The sequence below is a fragment of the Corythoichthys intestinalis genome, chromosome 8 (assembly GCF_030265065.1).
Source record: "Corythoichthys intestinalis isolate RoL2023-P3 chromosome 8, ASM3026506v1, whole genome shotgun sequence".
NCBI classification, from domain to species: domain Eukaryota; kingdom Metazoa; phylum Chordata; class Actinopteri; order Syngnathiformes; family Syngnathidae; genus Corythoichthys; species Corythoichthys intestinalis.
The window spans coordinates 3,468,310-3,486,425 of record NC_080402.1 but is presented as its reverse complement, the minus strand read 5'-3'; the positions used below and the strand labels follow the sequence as shown (position 1 = coordinate 3,486,425).

At 35.8% G+C, this 18,116-nt stretch overlaps 1 protein-coding gene across 1 annotated transcript in view; it reads left to right on the top strand.

The window, feature by feature from the left end:
* Positions 1-18,116, top strand: part of ednraa (endothelin receptor type Aa) — a 50,680-nt gene that overhangs the window by 17,061 nt on the left and 15,503 nt on the right. Inside the window, exon 3 of the mRNA XM_057844429.1 lies at positions 9,936-10,063. Coding sequence (XP_057700412.1) covers positions 9,936-10,063 — 128 coding nt within the window. The remainder of the gene's footprint in view (positions 1-9,935; positions 10,064-18,116) is intronic.

Sequence of the window (18,116 nt, the reverse complement as noted above, 5' to 3'; positions counted from 1 at the left end):
ACGCTGCTGGCCAAAAGTATTGGCACCTCTGCAATTCTGTCAGTTTTGCAAAAAATAAAAAAAACTCCAAAAATGGGCCGGACAAAAGTATTGGCACCCTTTGAAATATCATGTGATGCTTCTTGCATTTGTGTAATTAACAGCACGTGTTTCTTACCTGTGGCACATAACAGGTGGTGGCAATAACTAAATCCCACTTGGAGTCAGTTAAAATGGACTAAAGTTGACTCAACCTCTTTACTGTGTCCTTGTGTGTACCACATTGAGCATGGATAAAAGAAAAAAGGACTTGATGATGATGATCACAGTAATTTTGTCTAAATGTTGTGCTACCAAGTATTAGGCTGAGGGTGGCAATAATTTTGTCCGGCCCATTTTTGGAGTTTGGTGTAAAATGATAATGATTTAGTGTAACTCAAATCATATGTCACCCTCGAAATGAATGGAAATGTCATACATTCGTTCTAGCACCCAAAAAAAGAACAATTTGTTGGACATTTTTGATAGCAGTTTAACGCTCATCACTCAAAACACTCATATCTCAAATCATTTTTCACCATTGAATTGAATGGACAAGTCAAATCCATTTCAGCACCCCAAAAATAAACAATTTTGTAGCATATTTTTGATGAAAGAGTTGATCATAACTCAAAACACTCATAACTGAAGTCATATTTCACCCTTGGTATTAATGGAAATGACATACATTTAATCTAGCACCCAAAAAACAATTTGTTGTACATTTTTGATTAGCAGTTTAACGCTCATAACTCAATAAGCTCGATCATATCTCAAAAAACTCATATCTCAAATCATCTTTCAATGATTGGACATGTCATAAATAGATTCCAGCACCCCCCCCAAAAAAATTTATAGCATGTTTTTGATGAGTGCTGCTCATACCTCAAAACACTCATAACTCAAATCATGTTTCACCCTTGAAATTAATGGAACTGTCATACATTCATTCTAGCACCCAAAAAACAGCAATTTGTTGACAGTTTTGATAGCAGTTTAACGCTCATAACTCAAAACGCTTGATCATATCCCAAAACACTCACCACAAATAATTTTTCACCACTGACTAGACAAGTCATAAATGCATTCCAGCACCCCCAAAGAAAACCCAAAATAAACAATTTTGTCTCATATTTTTGATGAAATTGTTGATCATACCTCAAATCACTCATAACTCAAATCATGTCACCCTCAAAACTAATGGAAATGTCATCCAATTATTCTATTACTCAAATACAACAGTTTGTTGTACATTTTTGATAGCCGTTTAAAGCTCATAACTCAAAACTCTTGATCATGTCTCAAAACGCTCATCTCTCAAATCATCTTTCACCATTAAAATGAATGGAACGGTCATACATTCATTCTAGCACCCAAAAAACAGCAATTTGTTGACAGTTTTGATAGCAGTTTAATGCTCATAACTCAAAATGCTTGATCATATCCCAAAACACTCACCACAAATAATTTTTCACCACTGAATAGACAAGTCACAAATGCATTCCAGCACCCCCCCCAAAAAAAACAACAAAAAAACAACAATTTTGTCTCATATTTTTTATGAAATTGTTGATCATACCTCAAATCACTCATAACTCAAATCATATGTCACCTTCGAAACTGATGGAAATGTCATACGATCATTCTATTACTCAAAAACAACAATTTGTTGTACATTTTTGATAGCCGTTTAAAGCTCATAACTCAAAACTCTTGATCATGTCTCAAAACACTCATATCTCAAATCATCTTTTACCATTGAAATGAATGGAACTGTCATACATTCATTCTAGCACCCAAAAAAAAAGCAATTTGTTGACAGTTTTGATAGCATTTCAACGCTCATAACTCAAAACGCTTGATGATATCCCAAAAAACTCACCACAAATCATTTTTCACCACTGAATGGACAAGTCACAAATGCATTCCAGCACCCCCAAAGATAACCCAAAATAAACAATTTTGTCTCATAGTTTTTATGAAATTGTTGATCATACCTCAAATCACTCATAACTCAAATCATATGTCACCCTCGAAACTAATGGAAATGTCTTACAATCAATCTGTTACTCAAAAACAACAATTTGTTGTTCATTTTTGATAGCTGTTTAAAGCTCATAACTTACAACTCTTGATCATATCTCAAAACACTTATATCTCAAATCATCTTTTACCATTAAAATGAATGGACAAGTCACAAATGCATTCCAGCACCCCCCCCCAAAAAACAACAAAAAAACAACAATTTTGTCTCATATTTTTTATGAAATTGTTGATCATACCTCAAATCACTCATAACTCAAATCATATGTCACCTTCGAAACTGATGGAAATGTCATACGATCATTCTATTACTCAAAAACAACAATTTGTTGTACATTTTTGATAGCCGTTTAAAGCTCATAGCCCAAAACTCTTGATCATGTCTCAAAACACTCATATCTCAAATCATCTTTTACCATTGAAATGAATGGAACTGTCATACATTCATTCTAGCACCCAAAAAAAAAGCAATTTGTTGACAGTTTTGATAGCATTTCAACGCTCATAACTCAAAACGCTTGATGATATCCCAAAAAACTCACCACAAATCATTTTTCACCACTGAATGGACAAGTCACAAATGCATTCCAGCACCCCCAAAGATAACCCAAAATAAACAATTTTGTCTCATAGTTTTTATGAAATTGTTGATCATACCTCAAATCACTCATAACTCAAATCATATGTCACCCTCGAAACTAATGGAAATGTCTTACAATCAATCTGTTACTCAAAAACAACAATTTGTTGTTCATTTTTGATAGCTGTTTAAAGCTCATAACTTACAACTCTTGATCATATCTCAAAACACTCATATCTCAAATCATCTTTTACCATTAAAATGAATGGACAAGTCACAAATGCATTCCAGCACCCCCCCCCCCCAAAAACAACAAAAAAACAACAATTTTGTCTCATATTTTTTATGAAATTGTTGATCATACCTCAAATCACTCATAACTCAAATCATATGTCACCTTCGAAACTGATGGAAATGTCATACGATCATTCTATTACTCAAAAACAACAATTTGTTGTACATTTTTGATAGCCGTTTAAAGCTCATAGCCCAAAACTCTTGATCATGTCTCAAAACACTCATATCTCAAATCATCTTTTACCATTGAAATGAATGGAACTGTCATACATTCATTCTAGCACCCAAAAAAAAGCAATTTGTTGACAGTTTTGATAGCATTTCAACGCTCATAACTCAAAACGCTTGATGATATCCCAAAAAACTCACCACAAATCATTTTTCACCACTGAATGGACAAGTCACAAATGCATTCCAGCACCCCCAAAGATAACCCAAAATAAACAATTTTGTCTCATAGTTTTTATGAAATTGTTGATCATACCTCAAATCACTCATAACTCAAATCATATGTCACCCTCGAAACTAATGGAAATGTCTTACAATCAATCTGTTACTCAAAAACAACAATTTGTTGTTCATTTTTGATAGCTGTTTAAAGCTCATAACTTACAACTCTTGATCATATCTCAAAACACTCATATCTCAAATCATCTTTTACCATTAAAATGAATGGACAAGTCACAAATGCATTCCAGCACCCCCCCCCCCAAAAAACAACAAAAAAACAACAATTTTGTCTCATATTTTTTATGAAATTGTTGATCATACCTCAAATCACTCATAACTCAAATCATATGTCACCTTCGAAACTGATGGAAATGTCATACGATCATTCTATTACTCAAAAACAACAATTTGTTGTACATTTTTGATAGCCGTTTAAAGCTCATAGCCCAAAACTCTTGATCATGTCTCAAAACACTCATATCTCAAATCATCTTTTACCATTGAAATGAATGGAACTGTCATACATTCATTCTAGCACCCAAAAAAAAAGCAATTTGTTGACAGTTTTGATAGCATTTCAACGCTCATAACTCAAAACGCTTGATGATATCCCAAAAAACTCACCACAAATCATTTTTCACCACTGAATGGACAAGTCACAAATGCATTCCAGCACCCCCAAAGATAACCCAAAATAAACAATTTTGTCTCATAGTTTTTATGAAATTGTTGATCATACCTCAAATCACTCATAACTCAAATCATATGTCACCCTCGAAACTAATGGAAATGTCTTACAATCAATCTGTTACTCAAAAACAACAATTTGTTGTTCATTTTTGATAGCTGTTTAAAGCTCATAACTTACAACTCTTGATCATATCTCAAAACACTCATATCTCAAATCATCTTTTACCATTAAAATGAATGGACAAGTCACAAATGCATTCCAGCACCCCCCCCCCCCAAAAAACAACAAAAAAACAACAATTTTGTCTCATATTTTTTATGAAATTGTTGATCATACCTCAAATCACTCATAACTCAAATCATATGTCACCTTCGAAACTGATGGAAATGTCATACGATCATTCTATTACTCAAAAACAACAATTTGTTGTACATTTTTGATAGCCGTTTAAAGCTCATAGCCCAAAACTCTTGATCATGTCTCAAAACACTCATATCTCAAATCATCTTTTACCATTGAAATGAATGGAACTGTCATACATTCATTCTAGCACCCAAAAAAAAGCAATTTGTTGACAGTTTTGATAGCATTTCAACGCTCATAACTCAAAACGCTTGATGATATCCCAAAAAACTCACCACAAATCATTTTTCACCACTGAATGGACAAGTCACAAATGCATTCCAGCACCCCCAAAGATAACCCAAAATAAACAATTTTGTCTCATAGTTTTTATGAAATTGTTGATCATACCTCAAATCACTCATAACTCAAATCATATGTCACCCTCGAAACTAATGGAAATGTCTTACAATCAATCTGTTACTCAAAAACAACAATTTGTTGTTCATTTTTGATAGCTGTTTAAAGCTCATAACTTACAACTCTTGATCATATCTCAAAACACTCATATCTCAAATCATCTTTTACCATTAAAATGAATGGACAAGTCACAAATGCATTCCAGCCCCCCCCCCCCCAAAAAACAACAAAAAAACAACAATTTTGTCTCATATTTTTTATGAAATTGTTGATCATACCTCAAATCACTCATAACTCAAATCATATGTCACCTTCGAAACTGATGGAAATGTCATACGATCATTCTATTACTCAAAAACAACAATTTGTTGTACATTTTTGATAGCCGTTTAAAGCTCATAGCCCAAAACTCTTGATCATGTCTCAAAACACTCATATCTCAAATCATCTTTTACCATTGAAATGAATGGAACTGTCATACATTCATTCTAGCACCCAAAAAAAAAGCAATTTGTTGACAGTTTTGATAGCATTTCAACGCTCATAACTCAAAACGCTTGATGATATCCCAAAAAACTCACCACAAATCATTTTTCACCACTGAATGGACAAGTCACAAATGCATTCCAGCACCCCCAAAGATAACCCAAAATAAACAATTTTGTCTCATAGTTTTTATGAAATTGTTGATCATACCTCAAATCACTCATAACTCAAATCATATGTCACCCTCGAAACTAATGGAAATGTCTTACAATCAATCTGTTACTCAAAAACAACAATTTGTTGTTCATTTTTGATAGCTGTTTAAAGCTCATAACTTACAACTCTTGATCATATCTCAAAACACTCATATCTCAAATCATCTTTTACCATTAAAATGAATGGACAAGTCACAAATGCATTCCAGCACCCCCCCCCCCCAAAAAACAACAAAAAAACAACAATTTTGTCTCATATTTTTTATGAAATTGTTGATCATACCTCAAATCACTCATAACTCAAATCATATGTCACCTTCGAAACTGATGGAAATGTCATACGATCATTCTATTACTCAAAAACAACAATTTGTTGTACATTTTTGATAGCCGTTTAAAGCTCATAGCCCAAAACTCTTGATCATGTCTCAAAACACTCATATCTCAAATCATCTTTTACCATTGAAATGAATGGAACTGTCATACATTCATTCTAGCACCCAAAAAAAAGCAATTTGTTGACAGTTTTGATAGCATTTCAACGCTCATAACTCAAAACGCTTGATGATATCCCAAAAAACTCACCACAAATCATTTTTCACCACTGAATGGACAAGTCACAAATGCATTCCAGCACCCCCAAAGATAACCCAAAATAAACAATTTTGTCTCATAGTTTTTATGAAATTGTTGATCATACCTCAAATCACTCATAACTCAAATCATATGTCACCCTCGAAACTAATGGAAATGTCTTACAATCAATCTGTTACTCAAAAACAACAATTTGTTGTTCATTTTTGATAGCTGTTTAAAGCTCATAACTTACAACTCTTGATCATATCTCAAAACACTCATATCTCAAATCATCTTTTACCATTAAAATGAATGGACAAGTCACAAATGCATTCCAGCACCCCCCCCCCCAAAAAACAACAAAAAAACAACAATTTTGTCTCATATTTTTTATGAAATTGTTGATCATACCTCAAATCACTCATAACTCAAATCATATGTCACCTTCGAAACTGATGGAAATGTCATACGATCATTCTATTACTCAAAAACAACAATTTGTTGTACATTTTTGATAGCCGTTTAAAGCTCATAGCCCAAAACTCTTGATCATGTCTCAAAACACTCATATCTCAAATCATCTTTTACCATTGAAATGAATGGAACTGTCATACATTCATTCTAGCACCCAAAAAAAAAGCAATTTGTTGACAGTTTTGATAGCATTTCAACGCTCATAACTCAAAACGCTTGATGATATCCCAAAAAACTCACCACAAATCATTTTTCACCACTGAATGGACAAGTCACAAATGCATTCCAGCACCCCCAAAGATAACCCAAAATAAACAATTTTGTCTCATAGTTTTTATGAAATTGTTGATCATACCTCAAATCACTCATAACTCAAATCATATGTCACCCTCGAAACTAATGGAAATGTCTTACAATCAATCTGTTACTCAAAAACAACAATTTGTTGTTCATTTTTGATAGCTGTTTAAAGCTCATAACTTACAACTCTTGATCATATCTCAAAACACTCATATCTCAAATCATCTTTTACCATTAAAATGAATGGACAAGTCACAAATGCATTCCAGCACCCCCCCCCCCCAAAAAACAACAAAAAAACAACAATTTTGTCTCATATTTTTTATGAAATTGTTGATCATACCTCAAATCACTCATAACTCAAATCATATGTCACCTTCGAAACTGATGGAAATGTCATACGATCATTCTATTACTCAAAAACAACAATTTGTTGTACATTTTTGATAGCCGTTTAAAGCTCATAGCCCAAAACTCTTGATCATGTCTCAAAACACTCATATCTCAAATCATCTTTTACCATTGAAATGAATGGAACTGTCATACATTCATTCTAGCACCCAAAAAAAAGCAATTTGTTGACAGTTTTGATAGCATTTCAACGCTCATAACTCAAAACGCTTGATGATATCCCAAAAAACTCACCACAAATCATTTTTCACCACTGAATGGACAAGTCACAAATGCATTCCAGCACCCCCAAAGATAACCCAAAATAAACAATTTTGTCTCATAGTTTTTATGAAATTGTTGATCATACCTCAAATCACTCATAACTCAAATCATATGTCACCCTCGAAACTAATGGAAATGTCTTACAATCAATCTGTTACTCAAAAACAACAATTTGTTGTTCATTTTTGATAGCTGTTTAAAGCTCATAACTTACAACTCTTGATCATATCTCAAAACACTCATATCTCAAATCATCTTTTACCATTAAAATGAATGGACAAGTCACAAATGCATTCCAGCCCCCCCCCCCCCAAAAAACAACAAAAAAACAACAATTTTGTCTCATATTTTTATGAAATTGTTGATCATACCTCAAATCACTCATAACTCAAATCATATGTCACCTTCGAAACTGATGGAAATGTCATACGATCATTCTATTACTCAAAAACAACAATTTGTTGTACATTTTTGATAGCCGTTTAAAGCTCATAGCCCAAAACTCTTGATCATGTCTCAAAACACTCATATCTCAAATCATCTTTTACCATTGAAATGAATGGAACTGTCATACATTCATTCTAGCACCCAAAAAAAAAGCAATTTGTTGACAGTTTTGATAGCATTTCAACGCTCATAACAAAACGCTTGATGATATCCCAAAAAACTCACCACAAATCATTTTTCACCACTGAATGGACAAGTCACAAATGCATTCCAGCACCCCCAAAGATAACCCAAAATAAACAATTTTGTCTCATAGTTTTTATGAAATTGTTGATCATACCTCAAATCACTCATAACTCAAATCATATGTCACCCTCGAAACTAATGGAAATGTCTTACAATCAATCTGTTACTCAAAAACAACAATTTGTTGTTCATTTTTGATAGCTGTTTAAAGCTCATAACTTACAACTCTTGATCATATCTCAAAACACTCATATCTCAAATCATCTTTTACCATTAAAATGAATGGACAAGTCACAAATGCATTCCAGCACCCCCCCCCCCCCAAAAAAACAACAAAAAAACAACAATTTTGTCTCATATTTTTTATGAAATTGTTGATCATACCTCAAATCACTCATAACTCAAATCATATGTCACCTTCGAAACTGATGGAAATGTCATACGATCATTCTATTACTCAAAAACAACAATTTGTTGTACATTTTTGATAGCCGTTTAAAGCTCATAGCCCAAAACTCTTGATCATGTCTCAAAACACTCATATCTCAAATCATCTTTTACCATTGAAATGAATGGAACTGTCATACATTCATTCTAGCACCCAAAAAAAAGCAATTTGTTGACAGTTTTGATAGCATTTCAACGCTCATAACTCAAAACGCTTGATGATATCCCAAAAAACTCACCACAAATCATTTTTCACCACTGAATGGACAAGTCACAAATGCATTCCAGCACCCCCAAAGATAACCCAAAATAAACAATTTTGTCTCATAGTTTTTATGAAATTGTTGATCATACCTCAAATCACTCATAACTCAAATCATATGTCACCCTCGAAACTAATGGAAATGTCTTACAATCAATCTGTTACTCAAAAACAACAATTTGTTGTTCATTTTTGATAGCTGTTTAAAGCTCATAACTTACAACTCTTGATCATATCTCAAAACACTCATATCTCAAATCATCTTTTACCATTAAAATGAATGGACAAGTCATAAATCCATTCCAGCACCCCAAAAACAAATGTTTAACTACAAAAAAACAAAGTTTCCACTACTGTATGTCAAAAACGATACTTTGAATAATCACAGACAACCCTCCAAGTTCAAATGGATTGGACACCTATTGTTATCAATGCATGAATTGTCTTGAAGCAAGCATTTTAATTGAAAAGGCTAAAATGGTACAAAAACAAAACATGAAGGTTAAGATAAACTCCCAGACAAGTGTCACGCTGACTCTTAAAGGCGGAAAGATAGAAAAAAAATAAAAACTCTGCGTCCAATACTCAAACAATGACGTCGGGAACACTTTGAAGCCTCTTTTACTGTATGTCCTTTTCCTCCGAGCTGTAACGGTGCGGCCTAAAATAATCAAGGCACTCGTAGAGCAAAAACAGTGGGGGGGCGGAGGGCGTTTTTCCTCTTCCTTGTGGGAAAACCTAAACAGCTGGTGTAAACAACAGGAGACTCCAGGAAGCTGCAGCTCTTCCTTTTTCCCATTGACAGCAATAGAGGTCCAATGGATCGGAATGAAAATTGAAGCTAATTTTGTGAAGTTTCGTTTCATGGTATGAAACGAAAAATGCTAACCGGTCTGACTACTTTCCTTGTTAAAATGAGATACGCCGACTTATTGTCATTGTCTGCTGTTTGTTTTTCTCCTTCAGCTATTGGCGTCTCGGTGGCCATTTTATGACAACGACTTTGGCCTATTTCTCTGTAAACTGGTTCCCTTCCTCCAGAAAGCCTCAGTGGGCATCACCGTACTCAACCTGTGTGCCCTCAGCGTTGACAGGTCAGTAATAGGGGTGTGACTAGAGCTGGGAATCTTTGGGCACCTAACGATTCGATCACGATTACGATTCAGAGGCTCCGATTCGATTATAAAACGATTATTGATGCACCCCCCCTCCTTTTTTTAGAAAAATGTTTTGTACATTAGTTCCAAAATTGTTCAAAAATCCTCTCAGGCTAAACCAAACTACTATTTCAGTATCAAGTTAGCATATAACAGTAAACAAATATACAAAAATAACAGTAAATAAAATACTCCAGTCCCCATTCTGTATCAGCAGCTTTAAACTACATTCAAGTCATTTAATGTTGTGAATCAACTGTTATAGTTGTTAAAATTGCTCCCGTTATTCCATAATTTCCCTTCTGTCTACTTTTAGTTTTAAAACTATTTCATCATTTAAAGATAGATTCAAGACAAGATTCTGCCGATTTAGGAGTATTTTAGATAAAAAGTTAATTAGGTTCGCTACAACACAGCCTTCTAGAGAAGTCAGTGCTTTAGTACTGCTTTAAGATGGTGGCTGTTTACTAACGCCGGAAAGTCTGTTATTTAGCATCTCGGTTCAATAATACATGTTCTAACACCGCCGTCGTCTGTCATTTTGCATCTAGTTCTACATATAAATGATATCTACTGTAACCGTATGTTTGTAGCAACTAGCATCTGGGCGTTGTTTGTAGCGGCTGTCAGCCGCAGTCAGGTATGATTGTTTTTTTTAATCTAGCGGCATGAGTTGAACATGATATTTACTCTCGGTCCGTTCCTCATTGCGTCCCAAAGACCGCGCTGACTGTGTTTTACTTCCGTTTTACCTGGTATGATTCAATAATCGGAATTTGGATCTTTGTGAATCGTTCTCGAATCTTCCACTGCCGAATCGCGAATAATCTAAGAATCGGGAATTTCGCACACCTCTAGGTGTGACAATAAACTATATAACCGAAATTGTGTTATACCGTGTTAATTTTCATCCCAAAATGGTTATCGATATCGAAAAGTTGATTCCCACTGTGGAAAAAAAAATAATAAAAAATTGCTACGGACAATCAGAAGATTAAACCTGGTGTTGTTAGATTAGCATACATGTAAGATTATATCACGTTTCTACTAAGCTTGAGAACGATAAACCGATACGACCGGATATCCGGTTTTACAGGTGAGGGATACAGCTGTATAGATAGTAAAGTTACCATTCGACAGTAACTAGCCATCAAATATTCAATGAACCGATAGTAGAGATAGAATTCGGCTATCGCGAGCACAAGAATCGGCTTCTAATGCATAGTTCAATGCATCACTTAATATGATAATATAGCTTTTACCTTACATGCTGCGCTTGAGTCATTCACCACACAGCGCACTTAGATTGTGACCGCCGTCGTGGTTGCCTCAACTTCCCATTCTGTTCGGCAGAACCGCTAGTAGTCGCCGTCATTACCCGGTCGTCACGGGCGTGTCATAACAACGCGAGAGCTAAGAAAACCACTATAACGCACGCTCCGTAGCGTTTTCTTCACAGCCCAAAACGAAACTAGTAGTGGCAACGAAGCAACATGCTAAAACAATGGACATTTTGCGCACCACGCCAGCTACGTGCAGCGATTGATTTTCAACGCACCCAGGAAAACAAGTCGTATTTTGAAGTAACGAAGACTGCTAGATCTGTTCGCATGGGACAGAGCTAGTGTGAAGTGGTACGGAGATCGTGAGTTTTTAACCCTCAAAATTAACCCACTACAATGGTGGAAAGGGGGGCATATTGTTTCCACGAAACGCAGTCTACTTAAACATGAACATGTGGATCAGTTGATCTTGAAAAATCTGCCCTTCAAAAAAAGATATAGACATCAATGAGGAATAAAAAATGTGGAAGCACAGGCATAAGTGAATGACTTTGTTGTGTATAAGGTTAAAGTAATGACTATAGACCTGTCTGTCTAAAATGCCGTATTTTATTCCCCCAGTTATACCAGTGGTAAAGCATAATCTATTATTTATTTATGATAACACTAATTAATAATAATTTAATTCTTTTTTTCTAGAGCTGCTGCATATAATATTTTTTGCTTGTAAGTTGTTTACTTTGAAAGTTTGCACTTAAATTACTTACCTATTGTGTTCAAAACACCAGGAAATACAGAAATTAAATTACTGCACTTTATTGTTGGATGTCACTGGGGTTATATTTTATTTTCAATCCCATCCAACAAAATGATGGTCATACAGTAAGCTTTTTTTTTTTTTTCATTAAAAAAATAAAAATAAAACATAACATTGGTATATGATGGGAGAAAATATTATGTGATGCCTTAACATTAGCACATTATGCCTTTGTGATATATGATTGCCTCTGTGACCTAGATTGTAACAACTTGTTATTGTTTTTCACCTTGGGTTCCATAGTTAGGAGGGAAACTCACAAGATTTGTTTTGCACCATAGTACGCGCTTGGGTTCCATAGTTAGGAGGGAATCTCACGAGAACTTAAATAAACATTCTACTTTAACCGCTGGGAGCCTCAACGGGGGGGGGGGGGGGGGGGGGGGGTCTCATATCCTTGAGGGGGGGGTCTCACGAGTTCGGGTGGTGCGTCTTCATGGGGGCGAGGAGTGGCCACCCGCATCCCCGCGTCAGACGTGCCTATAAGAGTCGGGAGATTCCCCAACCCCCCTGAAGTCTGTCAGAGGATTATGTATGGGCCGCTTGGTTTTTTTACTTTGCCGCTTTGCCGGAGCGTTGGCTCCCCGCTCATTTGTCAACGGTAAGCAATTTTCATTGTTAAGGAACCGTTTGTTGTGCTGTAACGGTAACGCGGGGATTCTGGGATTGACAAACTAGATCTAACGTCATCGTTACCACTTATTATGCTTGTTCTTGATACTTGTTGCCTGCTCTTGTGGGATTGTAATTAATAAATCTCATTTATTCTGCATTTTCTAATCAAAAGACATCGTCTATTGAGCAAAAGTGTGCTGGTTGCCGACGCACCGCGAACCCGGAAATTTCGGAAAACAGTATGAAATTTTGTTAATTTAATGTAAAGGAACGCAGAGCCCTATTTTTGTACGCTGATTAAATCTAGGCAAAATTTCTTTTCTAGACCAGATTTTGGACTGACTTGCTCCCAATTTACAGGCTTAATCCATTTCTTTGAATTGCTAGTCCTTGATCTGATGGGAGAAGGAACTAGTTTTCTCGGTGGAAGGTTGACTTGCACTTGGTACGAGGGAATACAACAGACAAATGGGCAGCGCGGTCTCAAATTTTGACCTGATTATAAAACATGCTGTCAAAATGAGGAGAATTTTGAATGAGAATTTGCTAAATTATTAGCTTGCTAGTGTAGATATATCGGTTTTGAATTTGGAGGGGAAAAAAAGCTTTATTATCTGCTTCTGAAGAGTTCGGTGAATCCAAATGGGAAACTTATGTGGTTCGGTACCTTTAGCAAGGTTAAGAACCACTGGCCTAAAGTGATTTAATTTCTGCCGATGTCTCTTCGGGGCCTCCATACTAAATGTCTTGGCTAACTTGCATAGCAAAAGTCCGTTAGCTTAAATGATATATAATGCTAATGTTTACAACAGTTGGCTAACTTGCATAGTACAGGTCCGCTACCTTAAATGCTATGTAACGCTAATGTTTCCAACAACTGGCAGACTTGCATTGCAAAAGTCTGCTATCTTTAATGCTATATAGTGCTAATGTCTACAGCAATCGGCTAACTTGCATAGCAAAAGTGCATTGGATTAAATTCTATATAATGCTAATGTTTACTAGATTTTTGTTTATTGTGCACCAGACACTATCTGGTAAACATTAGCATTATATGCAATTTAGCCAATTGTTGCAATTGGCTAACTTGCATTGCAAAAATCCGCTAAAATGCTATATAATGCCAAAGTTTTAAAAAATTGGCAAACTTGCATAGCAAACGTCCGCTATCTTAAATGCTATATAATGCTAATGTTTTTTGGCTAACTTGCAGTGTTGTTAATAACAGCGTAAGAGTATAACGGTGTTACTAACGTCGTTTTTTTTCCCAGTAGTGAGTAATCTAATTACTTTTTTCATCTTGGCAGTTACTGACGATGTAAAGGCGTGCGTTATTACGTTGGTTGAATGACGAGAGAAAAGTCAGAGACACGGACTCACGGAGACGAGAGAGCAGGGAATTTTGCATACACTTAACGGTCTGAACTACATTTCATAGTCGTGTCCGCCACAGATTCTGTAGAAAATCGATTTGACTTTCCATTATGTCACCAAAGGATTAAAAAGGAGCGATCGTGTTATTTCCCAATTTTATCCATAAGCGGAGTTTAAGGGGGAGCCAGGGCCAGCCCCCCCCCCCCCCCGGTGGCCGAAAAGTGTCATTGCATGTAATTGACTTTCCTGTATATATATTAAAGTTGTAAAGCAATAAAGCAAACAACAAAAATGAATGAAATGAACAAAAAAAGATATTTTCAGATCAGATCATGTGACGAGCACCTTAGACGGTCATTTGCTTTGCATATAATTAAAAAAAAAAGAAATTAGAGGAGAGCAATTTTATATTTCAAATGATTTTTTTCTTTGTTTGAAAGTATTTTTTGGATTGAAGCAACTTTTTGGGGGATTGAATGATTTAGACACAAATGTCCTACCCATAATATGGTCCAAACACAAAAACGATTGCTAAATACAAAGAAAACTTTTTGAGTCAAATATTTTTTCGCATTCAAAAACTTCTTTTCTATGACTGAAATGTTTTTTTTTTTTTTATTGAAGCGATTTTTTGTTTGAAGCAAATTATTTTTTTGATCGAATAAAAGACACAAATGTCCTAGCCAAAAGGTGGCCCAAGTGCAAAACAACATTACTTCACTCAAAAAAGTTGCTTCAATAAAAAAAATTTTAAAAAAAATTGTCTTCAATAATAAATAAATAAATAAATCAAAGAAAAATAGCTTTCAATTGCATTTGAGTTTCAAATTTATTTTTGCATTTTAACTAGGGGTGTCAAACGATTAAATTTTTTTAATTGCGTTAATTACAGCTTAAAAATTAATTAATCGTAATTAATCGCAATTAATCGCAATTCAAACCATCTATAAAATATGCCATATTTTTCTGTAAATTATTGCTGGAATGGAAAGCTAAGACACAAAATGGATATATACATTCAACATACGGTACATAAGTACTGTATTTGTTTATTATAACAATAAATCAACAAGATGGCATTACCATTAATTATTAACATTCTGTTATAGTGATCCATGGATAGAAAGACTTGTAGTTCTTAAAATATAAATGTTACTACAAGTTATAGAAATTTTGCATAAAAAACCCTCTTAGTGTTTTCGTTTTAATAAAATTTGTAAAATTTTCAATCAAAAAATAAACTAGTAGCCCGCCATTGTTCATGTCAATAATTACACAATGCTCATGGGTGCTGAAGCCTATAAAATCAGTCGCACCCAAGCGCCAGCAGAGGGCGATAAAACTCCGAAAAACACAACAAGTACACATTACAATTTTCTGTCATTTTGATCTGTTTGAGCGGGGCATTTGTGCGTTAATTGCATCAAATATTTTAACGTGATTAATTTAAAACATTAATTACCACCCGTTAACGCGATAATTTTGACAGCCCTAATTTAAACTATTTTTTTTGATCGAATAATGAAGACACAAATTTACCTCCATAGAGCTCCGCCCTGGGGATACAATTTTGACTAGGGTAACTACATTGGCACGACACCGGCGGGCATACCATATTCAACGGATGACGAACTTGGCGAAAAGTATAGCAGTCCTAAGCAGCCTGATTTAGAATTCCCCTCAAGAATGATAGGAAACAAAAAAAACGCTCATTTTCAACTTATTATTATATTCTTGTAAGTTAATTTTATTACTGACACTGCGTTTTGGGGTCATCAACATGTTGTGCCCCCCTTGGCCCATAAGTCAAATTCCGCCTATGATTTTATCCCGTCATCATCACTTTTTCGGAACCTTCTACTAATCGCCATCGATTTGTTTTTGTTGGAAACTTCCATTACACAATAATGGCTCACTATTTTTACAACATTAAGTACATGAAAAATGCATTACGGAAGTAACTTGTAGTGTAAAGCGACCCCACCCGATGGGAAAAAAAATGGTGACGGCCTAGCACGGCAGACACAACCAGGGAGATAAGAGCCTCTGGCTTAACGACCTTCTATTATGGGAAACTGAGATGCGTTTGAGAGTTTGTTTTTGCAGTCGGTTCGATAAAAAAAAAAAAGATGGAAGGGGGTTAGTTTCAGGTCAGGGTTATTGTAAGACTCCAGGAAATTAAAAATGAAGTCTTTAATGTAATGTACTTTCCCCACTTCATAAGTATTTGTACTTCATTTCCATATTAGAAGATCGGGGAGGGAAAAAAAAGGGCTTATTCGTTTAGAGCTTAGTAAAATATACATGCCGCCATGTTGTCGAACAGAGAGATTCAAATGCGGCATGAAAAATATATTGTTCGTCCATGAAATCTTGATGGGTGATTTTACTAAAACATTTTCGACAAGCGCTTTTCTATTAATGAAACAAACAAGCAAACAAGCCGACGGGCGGACCCAAAGACGGAGGGAGGCCAGGCTCTGTTCGTAAATAAATATTAGATCGGTTAAATAAACAATTGATCGTCTCTCCGCGTGGATTCTTGAAAGTTTGATGGCGACGTGCTGACTCGACAGTTTGTAAGAAGAGAGTGGGAGGGAAAATATGGCAGCTTTGTTGAGGGGGTGAAGGAGTATTGTTGGAGCGCGGCTGCCATTGACGGTGCGAGACGTTCAACTCGTTTGGACCAATTTTTTTGAATTATGAGGTATGAAGTGAATGGGTTTATTTTAAAATAATCAGTGGCAGAGTAGCCAAAGATTTTTCTCAAGTAAGAAAAGCGTTACTTCAAAATAAAATAACTGAAGTGAAAGCAGTGCTTAATCAATTATTTTCTTTTACGCCACCCCCCCCCCAACTGTAAATAGTATCAATGGACTATAAAATGATTATTATAAGTACATCTCTGTATAACATTGCATACAGTGCCTTGCAAAAGTATTCAGCCCCCTTGAACCTTGCAACCTTTCGCCACATTTCAGGCTTCAAACATAAAGATATAAAATTTTAATTGTTTGTCAAGAATCAACAACAACTGGGACACAATCGTGAAGTGGAACAAAATATTATTCGGCCCCCTTGCGTTAATACTTTGTAGCGCCACCTTTTGCTCCAATTACAGCTGCAAGTCGCTTGGGGTATGTTTCTATCAGTTTTGCACATCGAGAGACTGACATTCTTGCCCATTCTTCCTTGCAAAACAGCTCGAGCTCAGTGAGGTTGGATGGAGAGTGTTTGTGAACAGCAGTCTTCAGCTCTTTCCACAGATTCTCCATTGGATTCAGGTCTGGACTTTGACTTGGCCATTCTAACACCTGGATACGTTTATTTTTGAACCATTCCATTGTAGATTTGGCTTTATGTTTTGGATCATTGTCCTGCTGGAAGATAAATCTCCGTCCCAGTCTCAGGTCTTGTGCAGATACCAACAGGTTTTCTTCCAGAATGTTCCTGTATTTGGCTGCATCCATCTTCCCGTCAATTTTAACCATCTTCCCTGTCCCTGCTGAAGAAAAGCAGGCCCAAACCATGATGCTGCCACCACCATGTTTGACAGTGGGGATGGTGTGTTCAGGCTGATGAGCTGTGTTGCTTTTACGCCAAACATATCGTTTTGCATTGTGGCCAAAAAGTTCCATTTTGGTTTCATCTGACCAGAGCACCTTCTTCCACATGTTTGGTGTGTCTCCCAGGTGGCTTGTGGCAAACTTTAAACGAGACTTTTTATGGATATCTTTGAGAAATGGCTTTCTTCTTGCCACTCTTCCATAAAGGCACAATTTGCGCAGTGTACGACTGATTGTTGTCCTATGGACAGACTCTCCCACCCCAGCTGTAGATCTCTGCAGTTCATCCAGAGTGATCATGGGCCTCTTGGCTGCATCTCTGATCAGTTTTCTCC